The sequence below is a fragment of the Phyllobates terribilis genome, unplaced genomic scaffold (genome assembly GCF_046119375.1).
Source record: "Phyllobates terribilis strain yellow unplaced genomic scaffold, ASM4611937v1 Scaffold_11__3_contigs__length_659146591, whole genome shotgun sequence".
Classification (NCBI taxonomy): Eukaryota; Metazoa; Chordata; class Amphibia; order Anura; family Dendrobatidae; genus Phyllobates; species Phyllobates terribilis.
Genome location: NW_027362771.1, coordinates 525,481,914 through 525,502,358, shown reverse-complemented (window position 1 = coordinate 525,502,358; position 20,445 = coordinate 525,481,914). Strand labels below are relative to the sequence as shown.

Sequence of the window (20,445 nt, the reverse complement as noted above, 5' to 3'; positions counted from 1 at the left end):
CTCCATATAATACTCCATACAGGATACTGGTCCTCATATAATGCTCCATACAGGATACTGGCCCCCTTATATTGCTCTATACAGAATACTGGCCCCCACATAATGCCCCATGCAGGTTGTGCTCCGACATAATGCCCCATGCAGGATGTCACTTCTTCCCCATAAAATGCCCCATGCAGGATGTCACTCCCCCCCCCCATATAATGCCCCATGCAGGATGTCTCCTCTACCCCCATATAATGCCCAATGCAGGATGTCACCTCCCCCCCATATAATGCCCCATGCAGGATGTCACCTCTCCCCCCATATAATGCCCCATGCAGGATGTCACCTCTCCCTCCATATAATGCCCAATGCAGGATGTCAACTCCCCCCCCCATATAATGCCCCATGCAGGATGTCACCTCCCCCCCATATAATGCCCCATGCAGGATGTCACTCCCTCCATATAATGCCCCATGCAGTAAGTCACCTCTCCCCCCCATATAATGCCCCATGCAGGATGTCACCTCCCCCCCATATAATGCCCTATGCAGGATGTCACTTCCCCCATATAATGCCCCATGCAGGATGTCACCTCCACCCCCCCATATAATGCCCCATGCAGGATGTCACCTCTCCCCCCCATATAATGCCCCATGCAGGATGTCACCTCTCCCCCCATATAATGCCCCATGCAGGATGTCACCTCCCCCCCATATAATGCCCCATGCAGGATGTCACTTCACCCCCCATATAATGGTAAATGTCACTCCCCCCCACATAATGCCCCATGCAGGATGTCACCTCTCCCCCCATATAGTGCCCCATGCAGGCTGTCACTTCTACACCCACATAATGCCTGATGCAGGATGTGACCTCTCCCCCCCCATATAATGCCCCATGCAGGATGTCACCTATCCCCCTCCATATAATGCCCCATGCAGGATGTCACTCCCCGCCATATAATGACCCATGCAGGATGTCACTTGTTACCCTCCCATATAATGCCCCTTGCCTACATACATATAAAAAAAATCAAATACCTCACTTCTCACCTGCTGCCGCTGCTCCAATTCCTCAGCGTCGCTGGTGTCTTCCCGCTCTGCGCTGTGACGGCTCAGGAGAGAGCGCGGTGTAAAGACGTCACCGCACCCTCTAACCTAAGACGTCACACTGCAGCAGCCGCAGAAGTGACCGGAGCTGCTGCGGAGGCACGGGGAGAGGTAAGTATTGTGCCGGGGCCCTGAGCAAGCGAGGGGGTGGGCGCTGGCACCAGCACCGCACCACTCACGGGTCCCATAGCACGCCGTGATGCCCGACGGTGAGTGCCCCCCCCCTGCCTGCTCAGTTTCCTGGCACTTGCCCGGGTGCGCCGGGTGCTGACGTCGGGCCTGCATATCACACATACCTAGATAAAAACAATCACACACACAAACTCAGACATAGACACACTGTGTCACACACACACACAAGTCACTCACCATCCCCCTGCTTGGCTCTCGTGATCCATCTCCTCTCCCATGGTAAGTAGCAGTACTGGGCGCACAGGGCCGTGTCTCCTAGCTGTAATGCGGCTGGGCCAGCACACAAGCAAGTTTACAGGTGCAGTGCAGTGCTGGCCCAGCCGAAGAAGAATCAGGGATACTGCGCAGCTGCTGGGGGAGTGACCTGGGGGACCGAGCCTGGCCCAGCCCGCCCCTGCCTGCTGGGATATGCGCGACACCGATGCGGGGTAATCTGGCCATGTGCCCCCCAGAGCCTAGGGCCCCGGGCGGTAGCCCAGATTGCCCTCATTATAATCTGCCTATGTACACCCCTCAAAGTCACTTCAAATGTGATGTGATCCCTAAAAAAATGTTTTTGTAAATTTTGTTGTAAAAATGAGAAATCACTGGTCAACTTTTAACCCTTATAACTTCCTAACAAAAAAATATTTTGATTCCAAAATTGTGCTGATGTAAAGTAGACATGTGGGAAATTGTATTTATTATCTATTTTGTGTGACATATCTCTTTGATTTAAGGGCATGAAAATTCAAAGTTTGAAAATTGCGAAATTTTCAAAATTTTCGCCAAATTCCGATTTTTTCAAAAATAAACACAAGTCATATCAAATACTTACTTAATATTTACTTAAATACAGGTGTTTCAGGCTAAAAATCCTTTTTTTCACAGTTTGGTTTTAATTAAAAATTTTGCACCATTTGGCTGTTACAGGCTCTTTGTTTTCCTGCACATTGTTGGCTTCTGAATGAGTTAACTGAGAATCTATCAGGGAGCTGGTTCTGATGGAGAGTTTGTAATTCTTGTATCTGTCTTTTTATGACCTCCTCTCAGCTAATTTATGACCACAACTTGCAGCTCAACTTTGATATGGTCTGTGCTCGTATAAAAGTCCTGGATCCCATTCTAAAAAGTTGAACAATAAAATACACGAGGTTAGAAAAAGAGGGATAAAAGACAAACTCCCAGTCGGAACGAGCTTACTGAAATAACATAGTCATAGGTTTGCAGAACAGCTGCTGGCACAAAAGATTTTTAATCAAGATTATTTGCAAAGTTATAAAAGTTTTAAAGGAAAACAATCGCTTTGATTTGATTATTGATCCAGTCTATTCTTCATCTCTAATGAGGTCAGGAAGTAATTGTAGACTCTGATGGGAAAACCACTTTTCTAAATGCAGATCAGCTGATGCTTCATTGATCACTGTACTTTCCATAATTAAAACCTAAAGCGGCGGCCACTTCAGAAAAAATATAGTATTATATGGCACCTATTCAAATTGATTGTGCCAAGACTACCAAAGCAATAGCTTTGCCCTCTAGGTTATGGGAGGACTCTTTGCAGTCATGTTTTGCTCCCCCCTATCTGCCCCACCTACATTTCATTCATACATTGGAACGTTAAAGAAGTTGTCCACTACTTTATATGAACCCCCAATGTATCCCCCCGGGGCCCAGAAGTGTTTTTGTAAATACCTTGCGGTACCTTTTCTGCCTCTGGGCGGCCCTATCGCTGGCCGCTCAGAGGCATCACGTGACCCATCACCGATGTCACGTCAAGTGAGGCGTGACATCAGTGACGCAGTCCCTGCGGTGGCTGCTAGGCTGTGGGCGGGGTTACCCATCAAGTCACAACCAGCATCCACCAAACGCTTTCCCAGTGAATGAGGAGAGGGAGAGCGCGCGGTGGATGCTGGGTGTGATGCGCGGGGTAACCCCGCCCACAGCCCAGCATCCACTGTGGAACGCAGAAGTAAGTACCCGAAACTTGACGTGACATCAGCGGATGTCAGAGCTGGCTGCAGCCGGGGGTCACGTGATGCCTGTGAGCGGCCAGTGATAGCGCCGCTCACAGGCAGAAAAGGTACCACAAGGTACAGTATTTAGAGAAACACTTATGGACCCTGGGAGAATACATTGGGAGATCATATAAAGTAGTGGACGACCCCTTTAATAGTTGAATATACAGTACTATACTGATCAAAAGTTTGGACACACCTGTTCATGCAGTGGTTTTCCTTGTTCTTAACGGAATGTGCACATTGTAGATTTAGGCTTAGGCTTAGTGCCCACGATGCAGAAATGAAGCAGAAATTTTCCTGAGCATTTCTGCATCTCCTTGGCAGAGAAACGCATGCGGTTTTTACATGCGTTTTTGATGCGTATTTGACGCGTATTTGCCATGCGTTTTTCCAATGCATTGTATATGCAAATACGCATGCAGAAATGCACAAGAATTGGTCATGTCCGTATTTTTTCTGCTAGTAAAATCTGCGCAGAAAAAATACGGACCATGTGCACAGAACTTGCAGAATGTCATAGGAAGTCATGGGATAAGGTATGCAATGCGTTTCTGGAGCGTTTACGCGCTGCAAATACGCACCAAAAACGCATCGTGGGCACACAGCCTAAGACATGAAGGTCAGTCAATGTGAAAAATTACTAGAACCTTGAAGGTATCCTCAAGTGCAGTCATGAAAACCATCAAACGTTATTATGAAACTGGCTATCATAAGAACTGCACCCGTTACCTCTGATGCAGAGTTACCAACCATAGAAAACACAAATTGAGAGCATCTCAGATACCAGCTCTCATAAATGGTGAACAAAAATCAAGTAGCAGACACATATCAACATCAACTGTCCAGAGGAAACTGCAAGAACGCGGCCTTTGTGGTCGAATTTCTGGAAAGAAGCCACTACTGAGAACCACAAACAAGAACATACTTATTTGGGCCAAGGTGCATAAGGACTGGGCATCAGATCAGTGGAAATCTGTACTGTGGTCTGGTGGGACAAAATTTGATATTTTTTGTACCAACCACCGTGACTTTGTGAGATGCAGAAAAGGCGAGCAGATGGTGTCTACATGTGTGGTGCCCACCGTGAAGCATGGAGGAAGAGGTAAGATGGTGTGGAGGTGCTTTGCTGGTGACTTATTCCAGATTCAAGGCACACTTATCCAGCATGGCCACCACAACATTCTGCAATGACATGCTATCCTACCTGGTTTACACTTAGTGGGGCCATCAATTGTTTTGCAACAGGACAATGAACTAAAACACCTCTCCAGCCAATGTAAGGGCTATGTTATCAAGAAGCAGAGGGATGGACAGCTGCATCAGATGACATGGCCTCCACAATCACCCGACCTCAACCCAATTGAGATAGTTTAGAATGAATTGGGTGCAGAGTGAAGGCTCCAGCACGTCTGAGAACTCCTTCAAGTCATTCCAGGTGACACCTGATGAAGCTGCTTGAGAGAATACCAAGGGGGTGTAAAACTACCAATTAATGTAACTGGGGGGTACTTTTAGGAATTTAAGGTTTAACACATCATTCTGGTTTGTTTCACACGTTTCTTAACTCCTTGTTTCCATATCTGTTCCTCCATCGCTTTGCTGCCTTCAATCTGAATTCATACTGTGCACATTCCAAGAACAAGGAAAACCATTGCATGGACCGGTTTGTCCAAACTTTTGACCGGTACTGTACATAAAGTATATTTTATATCTTATTAAAAAGCCTTTATAGGTAGATTTATGAAACGTGTCTTTGTTGCCCATAGCAAGCAATCACAGCGCATCTTTTACTTTCTACGTACATTGTAAGAAATAAAAGCTGCGCTGTGATTTGTGGTTACGGACAGATCTTTCTATTCCTTTACGTTCCCCAAACCTTCTCTGAAGAGACTCCCGCTGTTTCTGCTAAAACCATTCTGCATTAAAATAAAGACTCTTTCACGACGGGACGATTCCGTTTGAGAACGTTACCTTTTATTTCCCCTCAGGTTGAGGTCAAGGAGGGAGAGGGGGTGAGGGGGTGAGGGTGCCTATGCTGGTATATAGGGGGAATTTTTTCATTTCATCTAGTGAAATTTAGGCTTTGGAGGACGCGAGCAGAACCTTCAGATGAATGACCCATTCATCTGAACGTTCTGCTCGCGTCCTCCAAAGCCTAAATCGTCACGACTGACATTTATACTAACGACCAAGGTTCCATAATGAATTGATTATTTTTTTTTTTACAGTGTTCAAGACCATAAAATGGCTGACTTCATTGTGTCTAAGCGACAGGTGCTTTTTATATATATATTTTTAATGTACTGGACAATTAAAGAGCGTTGTCTAAATGAATATTCATGAGAATGCAGTCTATAAATTCTTTAGAAACTAATGACATCACAGATGTTTCCTTTAATGGTGATGTTTCCAAGGGAATTATTAAGCTGCATGGTCGGGAAAAAACTTGGTTTAGCCCAGAAAATGGCTGCTTCCACTGTGTGTGGGCAAGGGGTACACATTCATCACGATTAGAAGCATCGACCTGTAGCTCTTTAGGTATGGCGCGATTGCGGCTCCTCGCTTGCTCTGCCCGCCTGTGGCATCTCTCCAGTGCTTGGCGATGGAATCGTAAGCAGGACATAATATATTCCATTTGATGTTTACTGCAGGCGCCAGGAGCTACAGCAGCTGAGAGTGCTGCAGAAGGAAGAGATGAAAGCACAGAGCCAGCTGGAGCAGCGGATGCAAAGAGAGAGGGAGATCATGTTCCGACACATTGAACAGGAGATTATAGTAAGTGGGGTCACAAGACAAAGCTGTAGACAATGGGTGGGCTTGGGCACTCGAGAGGTCACAAGCTCAAACTGTTGACAGGCGTCTTAGAGGAGACCGAGCATTGACTGCTCCCAGGCATCCCCTCTATGACTTATTGATAACAGGAGGGATCTAATATGGATGGCAGGGGACTCATCAGTGCAACGTTAATGGTTAATGCTCGTCTCGATACAACGATTGCTAGGATGTTCAGGATTGCAGATTTTTTTTTCTTCCATCAAGGCTCCGACGCTTGGCCTGCATGTATTGACATAGAGGTTTGTGCGTTTACAGAGTAAAAAACAGTATTATGAGCGAGAGATCGAGGCCTTGGAGAGACAGATGGAGCAGGCACGAGCACGAAGGGAGCAGGAGCACACCAACCGCCTGCAGCAAGACGCCCTCCGAATCAAGTCTCAGCATCAGAAAGAGAGGAACAAGAGGAAATTGGAGTTCAAGGACAAAAGGCAAGAGGTAACAAAGCTTCATCCACCAGCTGTAGCCGAGACGAAATATACATGACAAGATTACACTCAGACAGAGCACTGGCCAGAAACAGTTCTGAGGCTCGTGCCAAAAAGCTGAACAATAAAAGCAAGGATACAATATACAGGTGGATATGGAACTGGTCAGCAAAAAAGAAGCGGTGTAAAGGGATTATTCGGACTTGAGACAAAAGTCTGCAGTCATTTATGTGGTTGCAGTCTGCAGAATCATGAGAATGTGCTGTGCGCACACTGTCACGATCCCCCTTTATTTCCCGTGCTAGCTGGCACTCATGTGATCCGATGTAGGTGATTTAGATACTTGCAGTCACACGCCGAATAGACGCATCTGGCTTCTTTCAATTCACTTCTATTGAGAAAAGCTGAACTAGTTCAGTAGTCAAGTGGCTGCAAACCAGCACAGGGAATAGAGGGGAATCGTGACAGCGTGCGCATAGCAAAATGTCACGATTCTGCAGTTTGCAACCATATACATTTCTGAAGACTTTTGTCCCAAGGCCGGACAAACCCTTTAACCTGCAGCCATAGTGATAGTCTGCAGGTAAATACCGTTTTAAACATATGTGGCTTTTTAATGAAAGTGCAACTACAGGGAGAATATAACTTAATTTTTCTCTCTGCACCTCACAGAGTTAATTATAAAGCCACATTTGCTTAAAGGGAATCTGTCAGTAAGATCAACCCTCCTAAGCTGTCTATATGGGCATGTACGTCATAGGGAGCTGAATAAAATAATACCTTGATATCTGCTATCCGATGTTTTATTCCAGAGAAATCCAAATTTTTATTAACATGTAAATGAGCTGCTAAGATCTATGAGCCTCCCTGAGAATCTCCCTGAGAATCTGCCTCCGGAGCTTATTTTAAATTAAAGGAGGCGATAGCAGTCTGAGACCTGTAGATTAGGACAGCAGACTGTCAGTCATTACATGTCTCACACTGGTAACGCCTCCTTTCATTTAAAATAAGCTCTAGAGGCAGATTCTCAGGGAGATCTACGTGCAGCCCATAGATCGTAGCAACTTATTTACATATAAAGAGATGTGGATTTCTCTGGAATAAGACTTCGGACAGCAAATATCAAGGTGTCAATTTATTCAGCTTCCTATGACCTACATGCCCATATAGACGGCTTAGGAGGGTTGATCCTACTGACAGATTCCCTTTAAGATGGTATTTACCTACAATTTCCCACTATAACTGCAGGTAAATATTGTATTTGTTCCCTTTAAAACAAAAAATTAAGCAGTGATTTTCACAAGTGGAATGTGAAAATTGCAGCTTATCTTTTAATGCTCCAAGTCCACCTGTATATTGTAAAACTAAATATAATAAAATATACGTATGTAGAGCTTAAAATCACGAGTCTTTGACACCCATCATCTGTCAAATCATGTCAGTCAACTGTTCTAAGAGTATAATACAAACTGACTGTTGGAAAGAGGTGTGGGTGGAGAATATCAACTTCCCAGAAGGCACCATATGGAGGGAAGAAGAAAATGTGTCAATGTATTAGAAGCTTAAAATCGCTGAATATTATTTGACATGTTTCGGGCTTTTCTTTCAAGCTGTAACAGGATTTTTTTTAGAAATGGGACTGGACTATGATCATATATGCTTAAAATTCCTAGGCCATATTTTTGTTGCTACTGGTAAAGCAGCCTGAGCTGTTGCATAGTCAGGGGAGCAAAACACTATTAAAATGGGAAGCAAGGTTTCCTTGGCTGAAATTTTTTTTTGAAAAATTCCGATCCAGAATCTGGAGAGCGCTAATACGGAACAAGGAGCTTCATTGGTGAAGATCCATGAAAAAACTCAGAACATGTCCTATACTGATCCGATGTTGAGGGTCTCGGGATTCTCCTGTGGGTGTCAGCAGACAGATGAGTCCCCTATTTGGCAAAGTCGACTCTTTCTATAGCGAAACAATTTTGGACTGGAGTTCCTCAGACCAGCTAGTGAATTCTGAGAGCCCATCTTGCATCTATACAGAACATGTGCATGTCGTTACCATTGATCACATAGGACATATCATATTACCAGTCATATCAAGTAGTTTATTTGTGAACCAACTCAGAAATAAGAGGCCATGAAAGAGCTGGTTTCAAAGTCACCATCAAATGGGGTTGACCTATTCGTTTCAGAGCCTGGGCTCATTAGAGGATTCTCTGACATGAACAACAAGCTGGCTCCCATCTAGGGAGTCACAGGGGGGGTGAAATGCTTTGGTACATCTGTTCATGTGGTCAAAACTCCGCTCATCCACCAAATAGCTCAAATTAAGCCTTCAAAATCATGCAGCCATTGGCCAACCTCAGGTAGACAGGGTTTTGACCACAGTGGGACTTTGTGACTTTACCCTGAATGTTGTGTCCATGTGTGTATGAATTGAGGTTGAACGGGTACCTATCTTCTTTGTTTTTAACATCTTTACCCTATCTTGTCCTACAGACCGGTGGGGTTCAGGTCCTGAGATCCCACCGGTTGCTCAAAAATCCTCTTTGCCGTTCTCTGCTCAAAAAGCAGAAACACTGAGCTCCTGACACAGAGTACAGAGTACATGATAGAAATAGAAAGTCTATTGGGGTATTGTTAGGACCCATTTTTTATTTTATTTTATTTTTAGAAAAGGTGCCTTTAATGAAAAGGAATTTGGGAACCGAAAGAGCCGGGGCTGATTAAAAAGAGTCAGAAGTGCCTTCGCTATGGTATCCGATCTCATTTTTGGAAGGAACTATTACTTTGTGCAAAAATCTATCTAGTGAGGGAGTCTTGCCGGTTATGTTCCCTTGGAAAATAATGCAGAATAGCTTCCAGGAGGGAAAAGCGGTCTCTCTATAGAATAGGAAAAACATAGAGAACACGGAAACAATTGGCATAATAGATGCACAATTAGCGGCACTACACTCCGTCTCCCACTGTTCCCTTCATTCAGAGATACACTGCTCTACTGAAAGGCCTCTCTCGTTACAGGAAAAATTTCTTGTAGAGCAACAACAGGAGCTGAATATGGCTTTGCAGAAAGTAGTAAATGAACATAAGAAGAAGGTCGTAAGCATAGAACGAGAAAATCTCAGTAAAATCCACAGCCTTAAGAGAGGTAGGTGCCCACCATGGAGACTGCATGTATGACGCAAGCTTTTTATTTTTTACCTTCTGGCTTCACATAGGATCAAAGAGGTTGTGCCAACCTAGCAAGTTGTCCCCAACCCACAGGATTGCTGAGTATTTGGGAGCCCACTGATTAGACTACTGTTGGTCGAACCCTCCGATATCGACAAGTTCAGCCAACAGTCTAATGTGTACGGGGGGGGGACCTGAAAAATTATTGTCAGGGGAAATATCGATCCAGCATGTTCGATTTGGGATTGCCAATCGTATTGTCTCCTTAGACAACCAAACGGCTCTCTCATAGAGAACACAGGTAAAGTGCCCAAAAGAAATAAGTGGATCCTCTGCGCTTCTGCTAAAAATCCAAATGAAGTTTATCATCAATGCATTTTGAAATCTTCCTAATTCTTCATCAGGAGAAAATGACAAACTTTAAACTATAATTTTTTCCTTATAAAGAAGTCAGATGGCTTCGAAACGCGTTGATAATAAACCGCATTGTTACTGACGCACCCCTGGGCCTGTGTCGCGCTGCGGTGCGCACGCGGGAGCTTACCCGGAGCCGGATCCGTGGAGGGTTGTAATCTCGTGGCGGTGACCCGGTCCGTGCCCAGGGAGTCAAACTAGACGGCAGTCTATTAGTAGTAAATAGTTGATGACTACGCCACCCGTTGAGTGCAGCCAGGAAGCTGCTGCTGCAGGGCAGACCGCTGAGGCCGGTGGTAGGATTGTGCAGCGTGATAGTATAACCCCCAACGGGAGGGGTATGGCCTCAGGGCAGCCGACGTGGATGATGGGGGTAGCAGGAACCACTCAGAGACGGTACGGTGTAGTTCAGGGTCTTTACTGGTAACAACGATAGACCCTCCCGGAGTACTTGCTAGCAAACGGGGCCTGGTCAGTCTTTGAGCAGATGGGATCTCCCCTGGCCAGGCGTAGTTGTAGGCCTCCCAAACTGACTGTACTCTTCTGGCTACCTTGCTAGAAGCTGATGTAAGTAGCCCACGTCCCTGAGTGTACCGTGTGGTGCTCACCCGTATGGCCGGTGACTCGGGGCCTTCTAATGGCTTCCGCTCCACGATGGCGGTGCTGGTCCCACGCGTGTGACCGTGCCTTCGGGCTTCTGGGCCAGAGGACCTGAAATCCCCTGCCCGACGGATTCTGCTGCTGGGTAGGAGTTAGTCCCCACAGCCTCGGACTCCGGGTCTGGTAAAGAATCTTCTTAGTCAGGGCGAGCTCTGTAGCTGCCAGCCCCTGACTCCTTGTAACTCTGCTGTTTCCTATGCTGCTTCTCTTCTCCACTCTCCTTGTCTGACTCACCCTGCCTCAGCCCCGGGTTTATACAGGGGAAGTTCTTCCCCTCCCAAGACTGGGCAGGAGGTGTGGCATGCACAGGATCCCTGACCAAAGGACCTCCCACCTGCTCTCAGACATAATATCTCTATCACTGTGGCAACCAGACCCCTGGGGTGTCACATTCCCCCCTAGTGAAATTTAGTACTCCGGGACTAAACACATTTAGAAAAACATAACAAAGTATAACAATAACAATACTATAAGAAAAACACATAAGATGGTTACGGCGTGTCCGCAACCGGATGCAGTCTTTGAAGAAAAGCAAAGGTGTCCATTTCACCAATACAGGGAGACGTAACCAGGTAGGGGTCTGTCCTACCCCGAGTCCTTAACAGTCTCTAGTCCATCCTGGGTTACGCTCCAACTATATACAAGGATTCCCGGTAAATCCACCAAGGTTTCCTAAAAATAACTAGAAACACAAAATTATACACAAGCAACAAGACACAGAAAAACATAAATAAAACAATTTATACACTTTAAATTCTCCAGCGTGCGGGTAACTGGCCTCTAGTGGCCCGAGTGGACCTACGGAGCTGACTGTCTGGCCCTGAACTACAGGGTGTAGGAGCTGTCAAGGGTAAACTGGGCAGCTGTCTACCGGCTCTTTGTCTCACTAGGGGTACGGCAGGCTCACTATAAGCAGAGGGTTGATTCTCCTGTTCTGCTTGTGTGGAGTCTTCTGCCTCCTGGACCGGCTGTTCTTCCAGCTCTACCCGTTGCTCCGTAGGTTCTTGGGATGATGGTTGGAGGAAGGTGAGTACGGGTACCACAACTGCACCATTGACTTGAGTCCAAGACTGAGGAAAGTCCCCGAGCACGGTACTAACCATATCTTCCCTTTCTTCCACGGGTCGATGGTCTTCTTGTTCCTCTTCAGGGTTCCTCAGTTGTTCGGGACACTTCTTCAGGTGGTCCCGGGATACAATGGCTGTGGTTTCCCCTCCGTCTTTACTGATGGTACAGACCTTCGGGTTCTCGTGGCTTGAGGGCAGTACGGTGTACGGGTCCTTCTCCCACTGGTCGTCCAACTTGTGGAGCCGTCTCTTCCTCTTCAAGACCTGCTCTCCGGGTACCAGGGGAACAGCGGGAGCATACTGGTTGTAAGTTTTCTCTTGTCTTTCCCTAGCCTGACAGAGACTTCGCTCCACGCTCTCCTGTACTCTCCGGTACTGCTGCTGCCTCTTTGTGTCCCAGTCTGTTTCTGGTGAAGTGTCCTCGGGGGTCAGGACTCCCATTTCCAGGTCAACAGGTAACTTAACAGGTCTTGCCCTCATTAGGTAAGCCGGGGTACAGTTGGTGGAACCTACCGGGATGTGGTTGTATAGGTCCACCAGATCGGGCAACTTTTCAGGCCACAGACTGCGTTCTTCCAGGGGCAACGTTTTTAGAAGATCCATTACCACCTGGTTCATTTTTTCACAAAGTCCATTAGTCTGTGGATGGTAGGGTGTCGTCCTTATCTTCCGGCAGCCATACAGATTGCAGAATTCCTGAAAGACCTCCGCTTCAAAGGCAGGTCCCTGGTCCGTCAGCACTTGGTCCGGGTACCCGTGTGGACGGCAGAAGTGCTGCTGGAAGGCTCTAGCTGCTGTTTGAGCCGTTAAGTCCTTGACGGGGACGACAACCAAGAACCGGGAGTAATGATCCACGATGGTTAACGCGTAGACGTAGCCACTTCTGCTTGGGGTCAGTTTTACATGATCCAAGGCTACCAGTTCCAACGGTTGCCGGGTGATGATGGACTGCAGGGGAGTCTTCTGGCTGGCTCGGTCCTTCCTTCTCAGGTTGCACGGGCCACAATCTCTGCACCACTTCTCGATGGTTCCCCTCATGCCTACCCAGTGGAACCGCTCGCGCAGAAGGAACTCCAGCTTTTTCCACCCAAAGTGTCCAGCTCCGTCGTGGTATGCCTCCATCACCATGGCTGCGTCTCTTCGTGGCACCACTACTTGCCAGAGTAATTCATGCGTCCGGGAGTTAACCATTCTGCGGCACAACTTCCCTTTGTAAAGGAACAGTCGACTCTTCTCTGCCCATAGTTGTTTGGCTTCCTCCGGAGCGTCTGGTTCAAGGCGAGCCTCCGGCCGAGTCAGCATCTCCTTCACCAGTCGGACGGCAGGGTCGCTGTCTTGCGTTTCCGCCCAGTTGTAGTGGGGTAAGGGGTTCAACGTAGCAGCCTGCTTACTCCTTACCCGGTGGGAATACTGAATAGTCCCATGACGGTGGAACGCAGGGAGTTCAACTTCTTCCAGTCCCTCCGGATCTTCTCCTCCGTCCGGCAGGTTGGGCATCCTGGACAGGGCGTCCGCGTTGGTATTGGAGCGTCCTGCCCGGTATTTAATTGTGAACTCGTAGTTGGATAGACGGGCCATCCACCTCTGCTCCAGGGCACCGAGTCTTGCCGTGTCCAGGTGTGTCAGCGGGTTGTTATCCGTGTACACGGTGAACCGGGAAGAAGCGAGGTAATGCTTAAAGCGCTCAGTGATTGCCCATACTACGGCCAGGAACTCTAACTTAAATGAGCTGTAATTCTCGGGGTTCCTTTCGGTGGGTCGCAGTTTTCGGCTGGCGTAGGCGATTACTCGTTCCTTCCCCTGCTGGATCTGGGACAGTACGGCTCCTAGCCCGATGTTACTGGCGTCGGTGTAGAGGATAAAGGGCTGGCTATAATCCGGGTACGCCAGGATTTCGTCCCCCGTGAGGGCCATCTTCAGCTGGCGGAAGGACTCTTCTTCCAGCTCTTCCCATTTGAAGGGCGGCTTCTGGTTCTTGGCCTTCCGGGACTGGCCTATCAGGAGGTCCTGCATAGGTGCTGCCTTTTTGGTGAAACCGGGAATAAACCTTCGGTAGTAGCCTACCAACCCGAGGAACTGCCGCACTTCTTTTACGCTGGAGGGGCTTGGCCATCCCTTAATTGCGGTGATCTTATCGGGGTCGGGAGCCACTCCGTCAGCGCTCACCACGTGTCCCAGGTACTGCACCTTTGGTTTCAGGAGGTGACACTTGGAGGGTTTCACCTTTAGGCCGTAACTCGCCAGAGCCTCGAACACTTCCGCCAGGTGTTTCAGGTGGTCCTCATACGTCTTGGAATATACGATGACATCGTCCAGGTACAACAGGACCGTCTCGAAGTTTCTGTGGCCCAGACAACACTCCATTAGGCGTTGGAAGGTTCCTGGTGCGTTGCAGAGTCCGAACGGCATGCAGGTGAACTCGCTAAGTCCCATCGGGGTGGTGAATGCGGTCTTCTCCCGGTCCGCCTCTGCTACAGGAACCTGCCAGTACCCGCTAGTGAGATCCAAGGTAGAGAAGAAGTTAGCAGATCTTAAAGCAGCCAATGACTCCTCTATCCTTGGTAAGGGGTACGCATCCTTGTGTGTGATACGGTTGATTTTCCGGTAATCTACACACATCCTCATGGTGTTGTCTTTCTTTTTGACTAAAACTAATGGGGCTGCCCAGGGGCTACAACTATCCCGGATTACCCCAGCCTCCTTCATATCTCTAAGCATCCCCTTGGCGTGTTGGTAATGTGCAGGGGGTACGGGTCGATACCTCTCTTTTATGGGAGGATGATCTCCCGTGGGGATGCGATGTTCTACCCCCTTGACTCGCCCGAAGTCTAACGGGTGTTTACTAAACACTCTCTCATACTCTTGAACCACCCGATAGACTCCTTGTTTCTGATGTGAGGGAGTGGAGTCAGTACCCAAATGTAGTTGCTGACACCAGTCCTCCATGTCTTTCTTAGAGCCGTTACCTTCCTCCGGGTGAGATGGAGGCAAGGGTTCCACAGATTGTATAGAACTTTGATTAGTGGTATATAATTTGGCTAGCGTGGCATACCGGGGCAGGTACACTTCCCTCTCCCCGATATTTATTATGCGAATGGGCACCCTCCCATGGCGTACATTGACCACCCCCCGTGCTGTCAAAATGGTGGGCCTACTGTCTGAGTAAACTGGTTCTACCATTGCCTGGTAATCTCTACCTCTCAGACCAATAGCTGCCCGGCACCAAATCATCATTTCACTTTTTGGGGGCATGGCAATAGGAAAAGGGTCACACATTCTTACGCTACCAATCTCACCGCCGGAGAGTTCCACTTGTTGCCGTTGCATCAGTGCCCGGATCTCTTTCTGGAGCACCCGCTGCTCGCCGGAGCTGGCATTCTTGGCAACCTGCTGTAAAAGGAAAATCACCTCTGCAAGACAATTTTCAATTACATTAGTTCCTAGAGTTATTTTTGGGTGACTCTCATGTTTATCGATATCTACAATGATCAGTCCCTGTGCGGCCAGTTCGACTCTACCAATTTTGATGGTCACCTCTTTAAATCCGATCTGTGGCACGGGCTGACCATTGCTGGCGATGATACTCAAGTCGTCGTCGGGGTAGCGGGTAATATCCGAGTCATTCCAGTACTGCTTGAAGAGCACGTACGGGATGGTGGTGACCTGTGACCCGGTGTCCAGTAGGGCACTCATGGGAATGCCATCCAGTACCACAGGCAAGACTGGACGTCCTCCCACATATCTGTCGCGCCAGTTCGATGGGCCTGGTGATCTTTTTCCTGGGGGTTGGCCCTCTACCCCAGGTTGTGCCCGTTTAAAGAACAGTACCTTGCCATATGTCCGGGTTGATTGCAGCGGCGGCAGATGGGTCGTCCGTCCTCACTGTATCGGTCACTGGGTCTTCCTCTGGCCGGTGGGGTCCTCCTTGGTCGACGCCACGGGATGTCCTCCGGTCCGGATGCCAGCTGGATCTTCCCTGGGGTGGAAACCTGTAAAGACTGCACAGTTCGGGTTAGCGCAACAACGCTCTTAGCTAGCTCTTGGACCTGATGGTGTAGGTCTGGAGCCGGGTCATTGTCCAAAGCCTGCGCATCAGCTCCCACAGGCCCTGCTGACAAGGGCGCCGCCTCCTGGTAGTAAGTGGTAGTGGGGTGTCTGTGGGTCACAACGCCACCTGGTGCCGGTTCTCGGAGCACCCGGATGGCTCTGTCCTTGAACTGTGCAAAGTCCAGATGGGGATCCTGTAAGGCCATTGCCCGCAACTGGGTTCGGTGGGCATTGCAATATAAACCCTCTATAAATTGTTCAGTCAACAGCCTGTCCTCGTTTCCCACCCCATCAGGGTCGGTCTGCTTTATGGCCCTCAGGGCCTCTTGTAGGTTTAGTGCATAGTCCCTTATACTCTCATGTGCTCGCTGCTTGCACCCGTAGAATCTAAGCTTAATCTCGGCTGAGGTGCGGGTATCAAAGGTGTCCTTCAGCCGGGTTAGTATCCCTGCGACAGTCTTCCTCCCAGGTGGCCAGGATTTTACTTCCCTTTTGGCTGCCCCGGTTAGTTGGGCCACCAGGATGCTCACTTTTTGCTCTTCTGTGAGGGGGTACACCTGGAAGAGGCTATCCAGCTTTTCTCTAAAGTCATGCAGGGTATGTGACTCCCCTGAGTACTGGGGTAGCCAAGCTGCTCCCGGGATATAGGGCATGGTGAAGGGCATAACTGCAGCAGCGGTAGCGCTGGCGGGGGTTGAGGCAGTGAAGCTCTCCTCCGTATCCGACATCTTCCTCCCCCCTAGTGGACCGTGGCCTACCTTGCGATGATCCTCTTCCGTAGGCCGCGGCTCCGCAGTGGATCGTCAGGGTTGAGGACCTTCCGTCGCGCTCCTGTGACGTCGGCGTCTGCTGGGCTCCTTCCAGGACCTTACGCAACGTCCGGACGTGAGGCGGGGCTTCAGTTCTCGCGCGCTTTCGGAGTCCACGCCCCTCTTCTTCCCGCGCGGCGTCCTCAAGATGGCGTCCAATGGCGGGAAAACTCCACGGATGGCGGGAAGAAGGTCGAAGATGGCGCCGGATGGCGGGAAAACTTCGCGGATGGCGGGAAGAAGGTAGAAGATGGCGCCGGATGGCGGGAAAACTTCACCACTGGTAAGTTTGAACAGTCTTTGCTTTTCAGGCACGCAGTACCCGGTGGTTGCGGGCACGAAATCCTGCCGACTACGCCAAAGTTGACGCACCCCTGGGCCTGTGTCGCGCTGCGGTGCGCACGCGGGAGCTTACCCGGAGCCGGATCCGTGGAGGGTTGTAATCTCGTGGCGGTGACCCGGTCCGTGCCCAGGGAGTCAAACTAGACGGCAGTCTATTAGTAGTAAATAGTTGATGACTACGCCACCCGTTGAGTGCAGCCAGGAAGCTGCTGCTGCAGGGCAGACCGCTGAGGCCGGTGGTAGGATTGTGCAGCGTGATAGTATAACCCCCAACGGGAGGGGTATGGCCTCAGGGCAGCCGACGTGGATGATGGGGGTAGCAGGAACCACTCAGAGACGGTACGGTGTAGTTCAGGGTCTTTACTGGTAACAACGATAGACCCTCCCGGAGTACTTGCTAGCAAACGGGGCCTGGTCAGTCTTTGAGCAGATGGGATCTCCCCTGGCCAGGCGTAGTTGTAGGCCTCCCAAACTGACTGTACTCTTCTGGCTACCTTGCTAGAAGCTGATGTAAGTAGCCCACGTCCCTGAGTGTACCGTGTGGTGCTCACCCGTATGGCCGGTGACTCGGGGCCTTCTAATGGCTTCCGCTCCACGATGGCGGTGCTGGTCCCACGCGTGTGACCGTGCCTTCGGGCTTCTGGGCCAGAGGACCTGAAATCCCCTGCCCGACGGATTCTGCTGCTGGGTAGGAGTTAGTCCCCACAGCCTCGGACTCCGGGTCCGGTAAAGAATCTTCTTAGTCAGGGCGAGCTCTGTAGCTGCCAGCCCCTGACTCCTTGTAACTCTGCTGTTTCCTATGCTGCTTCTCTTCTCCACTCTCCTTGTCTGACTCACCCTGCCTCAGCCCCGGGTTTATACAGGGGAAGTTCTTCCCCTCCCAAGACTGGGCAGGAGGTGTGGCATGCACAGGATCCCTGACCAAAGGACCTCCCACCTGCTCTCAGACATAATATCTCTATCACTGTGGCAACCAGACCCCTGGGGTGTCACATTACCAATCCAGTCTCCTGGAATCTTTCTTTGGATTTTTCTAAGCAGCGAAAACTATCCACTTATTCCTTTTGGGCACCTTACCGTTTTGTAACTCATGGGGCTGCAGCAGCTGACAACTCTGAATCCCATCTATTGTGTATTAACCCAACTGAACCCGGTGTGCACTTCTTTCACCCTACTGTCTTTTATCAACGGATAAAACCCTATTGTGCTTATTTGTTCACCAGTCTTTGCAACATAGTGAATACAGGAGCACTCGGCCGAACAAGGGCTCCTGTGAATGGGAAAGACGGCCGAGATGGCTGATAGTCTAATGTGTTTGGTGGTCTTAACTCCAGCAGTCCCATGAATGAATGGAGAAGTCTATGAAGTGCTCCATGGATATAGGGCACTTCAGAACCCCCATATTTTGGGATTGTGGTGTCCTAGCAGTGATTCCCTCAGCAATAAACAAGTTATTAGCTATCCTGTAGGTAAGTGATAACTTGCTAAACTGAGATAATCCCCAACAGAAGATCTTGGGGAGCGTGTTTTTGGGGTTGGGCTTAGCGCTTATTTAGGTGTCCCCATTGGGATCACATTTTGTGATTTTATGGTGTAATATTTCACTGCTTCTTGTCCTTTCTTTGTTCAGCACTGTAAGCTGAATGTATCTAGACATATGCTCTTCCTGCAGCTCGTGAGTCTGTGATTCTGAGACTAGAAGAGCGACACCTACAGGAGAAATACCAACTTTTTCGACACCAGGTGATCGAACAATACACTCTGCAGAAGCATCAGCTGCGCAAAAGGCACGAGAAGGTAAAAGCTCATTATTGCTCATGGACTGATAGAAATAGCTGCTGCCCCTTCATGTTGTCCTGACATCAGGCATGTGTCATTTATGTGCTGCTGAAGGACTCCATTAATGGCTATATAATGTTATAATTTAGGCCATTTTTTTTCAATATATTTTTCATTCTATTGCTTAATGAAAGCCTAACTTGGGGGATTTTTTTTAAATACATTTTCTTAATATTTTCTTATAAACCTTTTTTTAATAGTTAATATAGTATATTGCAATGCTACTGTATTATGACTATCAGTAAGCACATAGTTATGTTAGGATCCAACCTGCCATGTCAGCCAATAGAATAGGACACTGATGGCATCCAGAGGGTTAAACTGCTGGGATCAGAGTCATCTCCAATCCCCAAGTAGGTTGTTAGCTGTTAATAGTCCTAAACCTACAAAAGACCTGGTGATCAATACAGCAAGATCAGTATACAGGGTGGTCCAAAAGTAGGTGGACAGAAAGTGTAATAAGGATATGAAGGGGGAGATTTATCAAACATGGTGTAAAGTGAAACTGGCTCAGCTGCCCTTAGCAACCAATCAGATTCCACTTTTCATTCCTCACAGACTCTTTGGAAAATGAAAGGTGGAATCTGATTGGTTGCTAAGGGCAACTGAGCCAGTTTCACAGATCTAGTTTTCACAGATAGATCTCCCCCAAATCTGTTTTCTTTTCAGATAATTCAGATAACACATAATGGCAAATAATTTAAATACAGATCAAAGAAAATGGATTTCAACAGAGTATTGGAAATCTCAAAATGCTGAAACCGTTAGAGCAAATTGGGTTGAAACATTTGGTACTCAAGCCCCAAAGAGACAAACCATTTACCGCATTCGTGACAAATTCAATGCCACTGGCTCAATCCTTAATGCTCCAAAAACTAGTCGACCCAAAACAGTCTGTACAGAAGATAATAAACAACTTGTTGCTGAAACATTTGTTCAGAGTCCAAAAAAGTCACCAGAAGAGCCTCTCTGGAATGGGGAATTTCACGAGCTTCTATCATGAGAATCCTGAAATCTATTGGGTGGAAAGCTTATCCTCCACGTCCAATTCATGGTTTATTGGAGGATGATCCAGACAGGCGGCTGCAATTTACTGTTTGATAAATCTCCCCCTTCATAACCATATTACACTTTCTGTCCACCTACTTTTGGACCACCCTGTATATACACATATACAGTACAGACCAAAAGTTTGGACACACCTTCTCATTTAAAGATTTTTCTGTATTTTCATGACTATGAAAATTGTACATTCACACTGAAGGCATCAAAACTATGAATTAACACATGTGGAATTATATACTTAACAAAAAAGTGTGAAACAACTGAAAATATGTCTTATATTCTAGGTTCTTCAAAGTAGCCACCTTTTGCTTTGATGGCTGCTTTGCACACTCTTGGCATTCTCTTGATGAGCTTCAAGAGGTAGTCACCGGAAATGGTTTTCACTTCACAGGTGTGAAGTATACACATATACAATCAATAAGTAATATATTGTATGAACCCATATAGGAAGGAAAAATAAGCATACAGCAAATATAAGACTGACCAGTGGC

At 48.1% G+C, this 20,445-nt stretch overlaps 1 protein-coding gene across 1 annotated transcript in view; it reads left to right on the top strand.

The window, feature by feature from the left end:
- The window catches only part of LOC141166723 (uncharacterized), a 101,608-nt gene that overhangs the window by 67,460 nt on the left and 13,703 nt on the right, over nt 1-20,445 (top strand). Inside the window, exons 11-14 of the mRNA XM_073653680.1 lie at nt 5,938-6,061; nt 6,377-6,556; nt 9,562-9,688; nt 18,723-18,847. Coding sequence (XP_073509781.1) covers nt 5,938-6,061; nt 6,377-6,556; nt 9,562-9,688; nt 18,723-18,847 — 556 coding nt within the window. The remainder of the gene's footprint in view (nt 1-5,937; nt 6,062-6,376; nt 6,557-9,561; nt 9,689-18,722; nt 18,848-20,445) is intronic.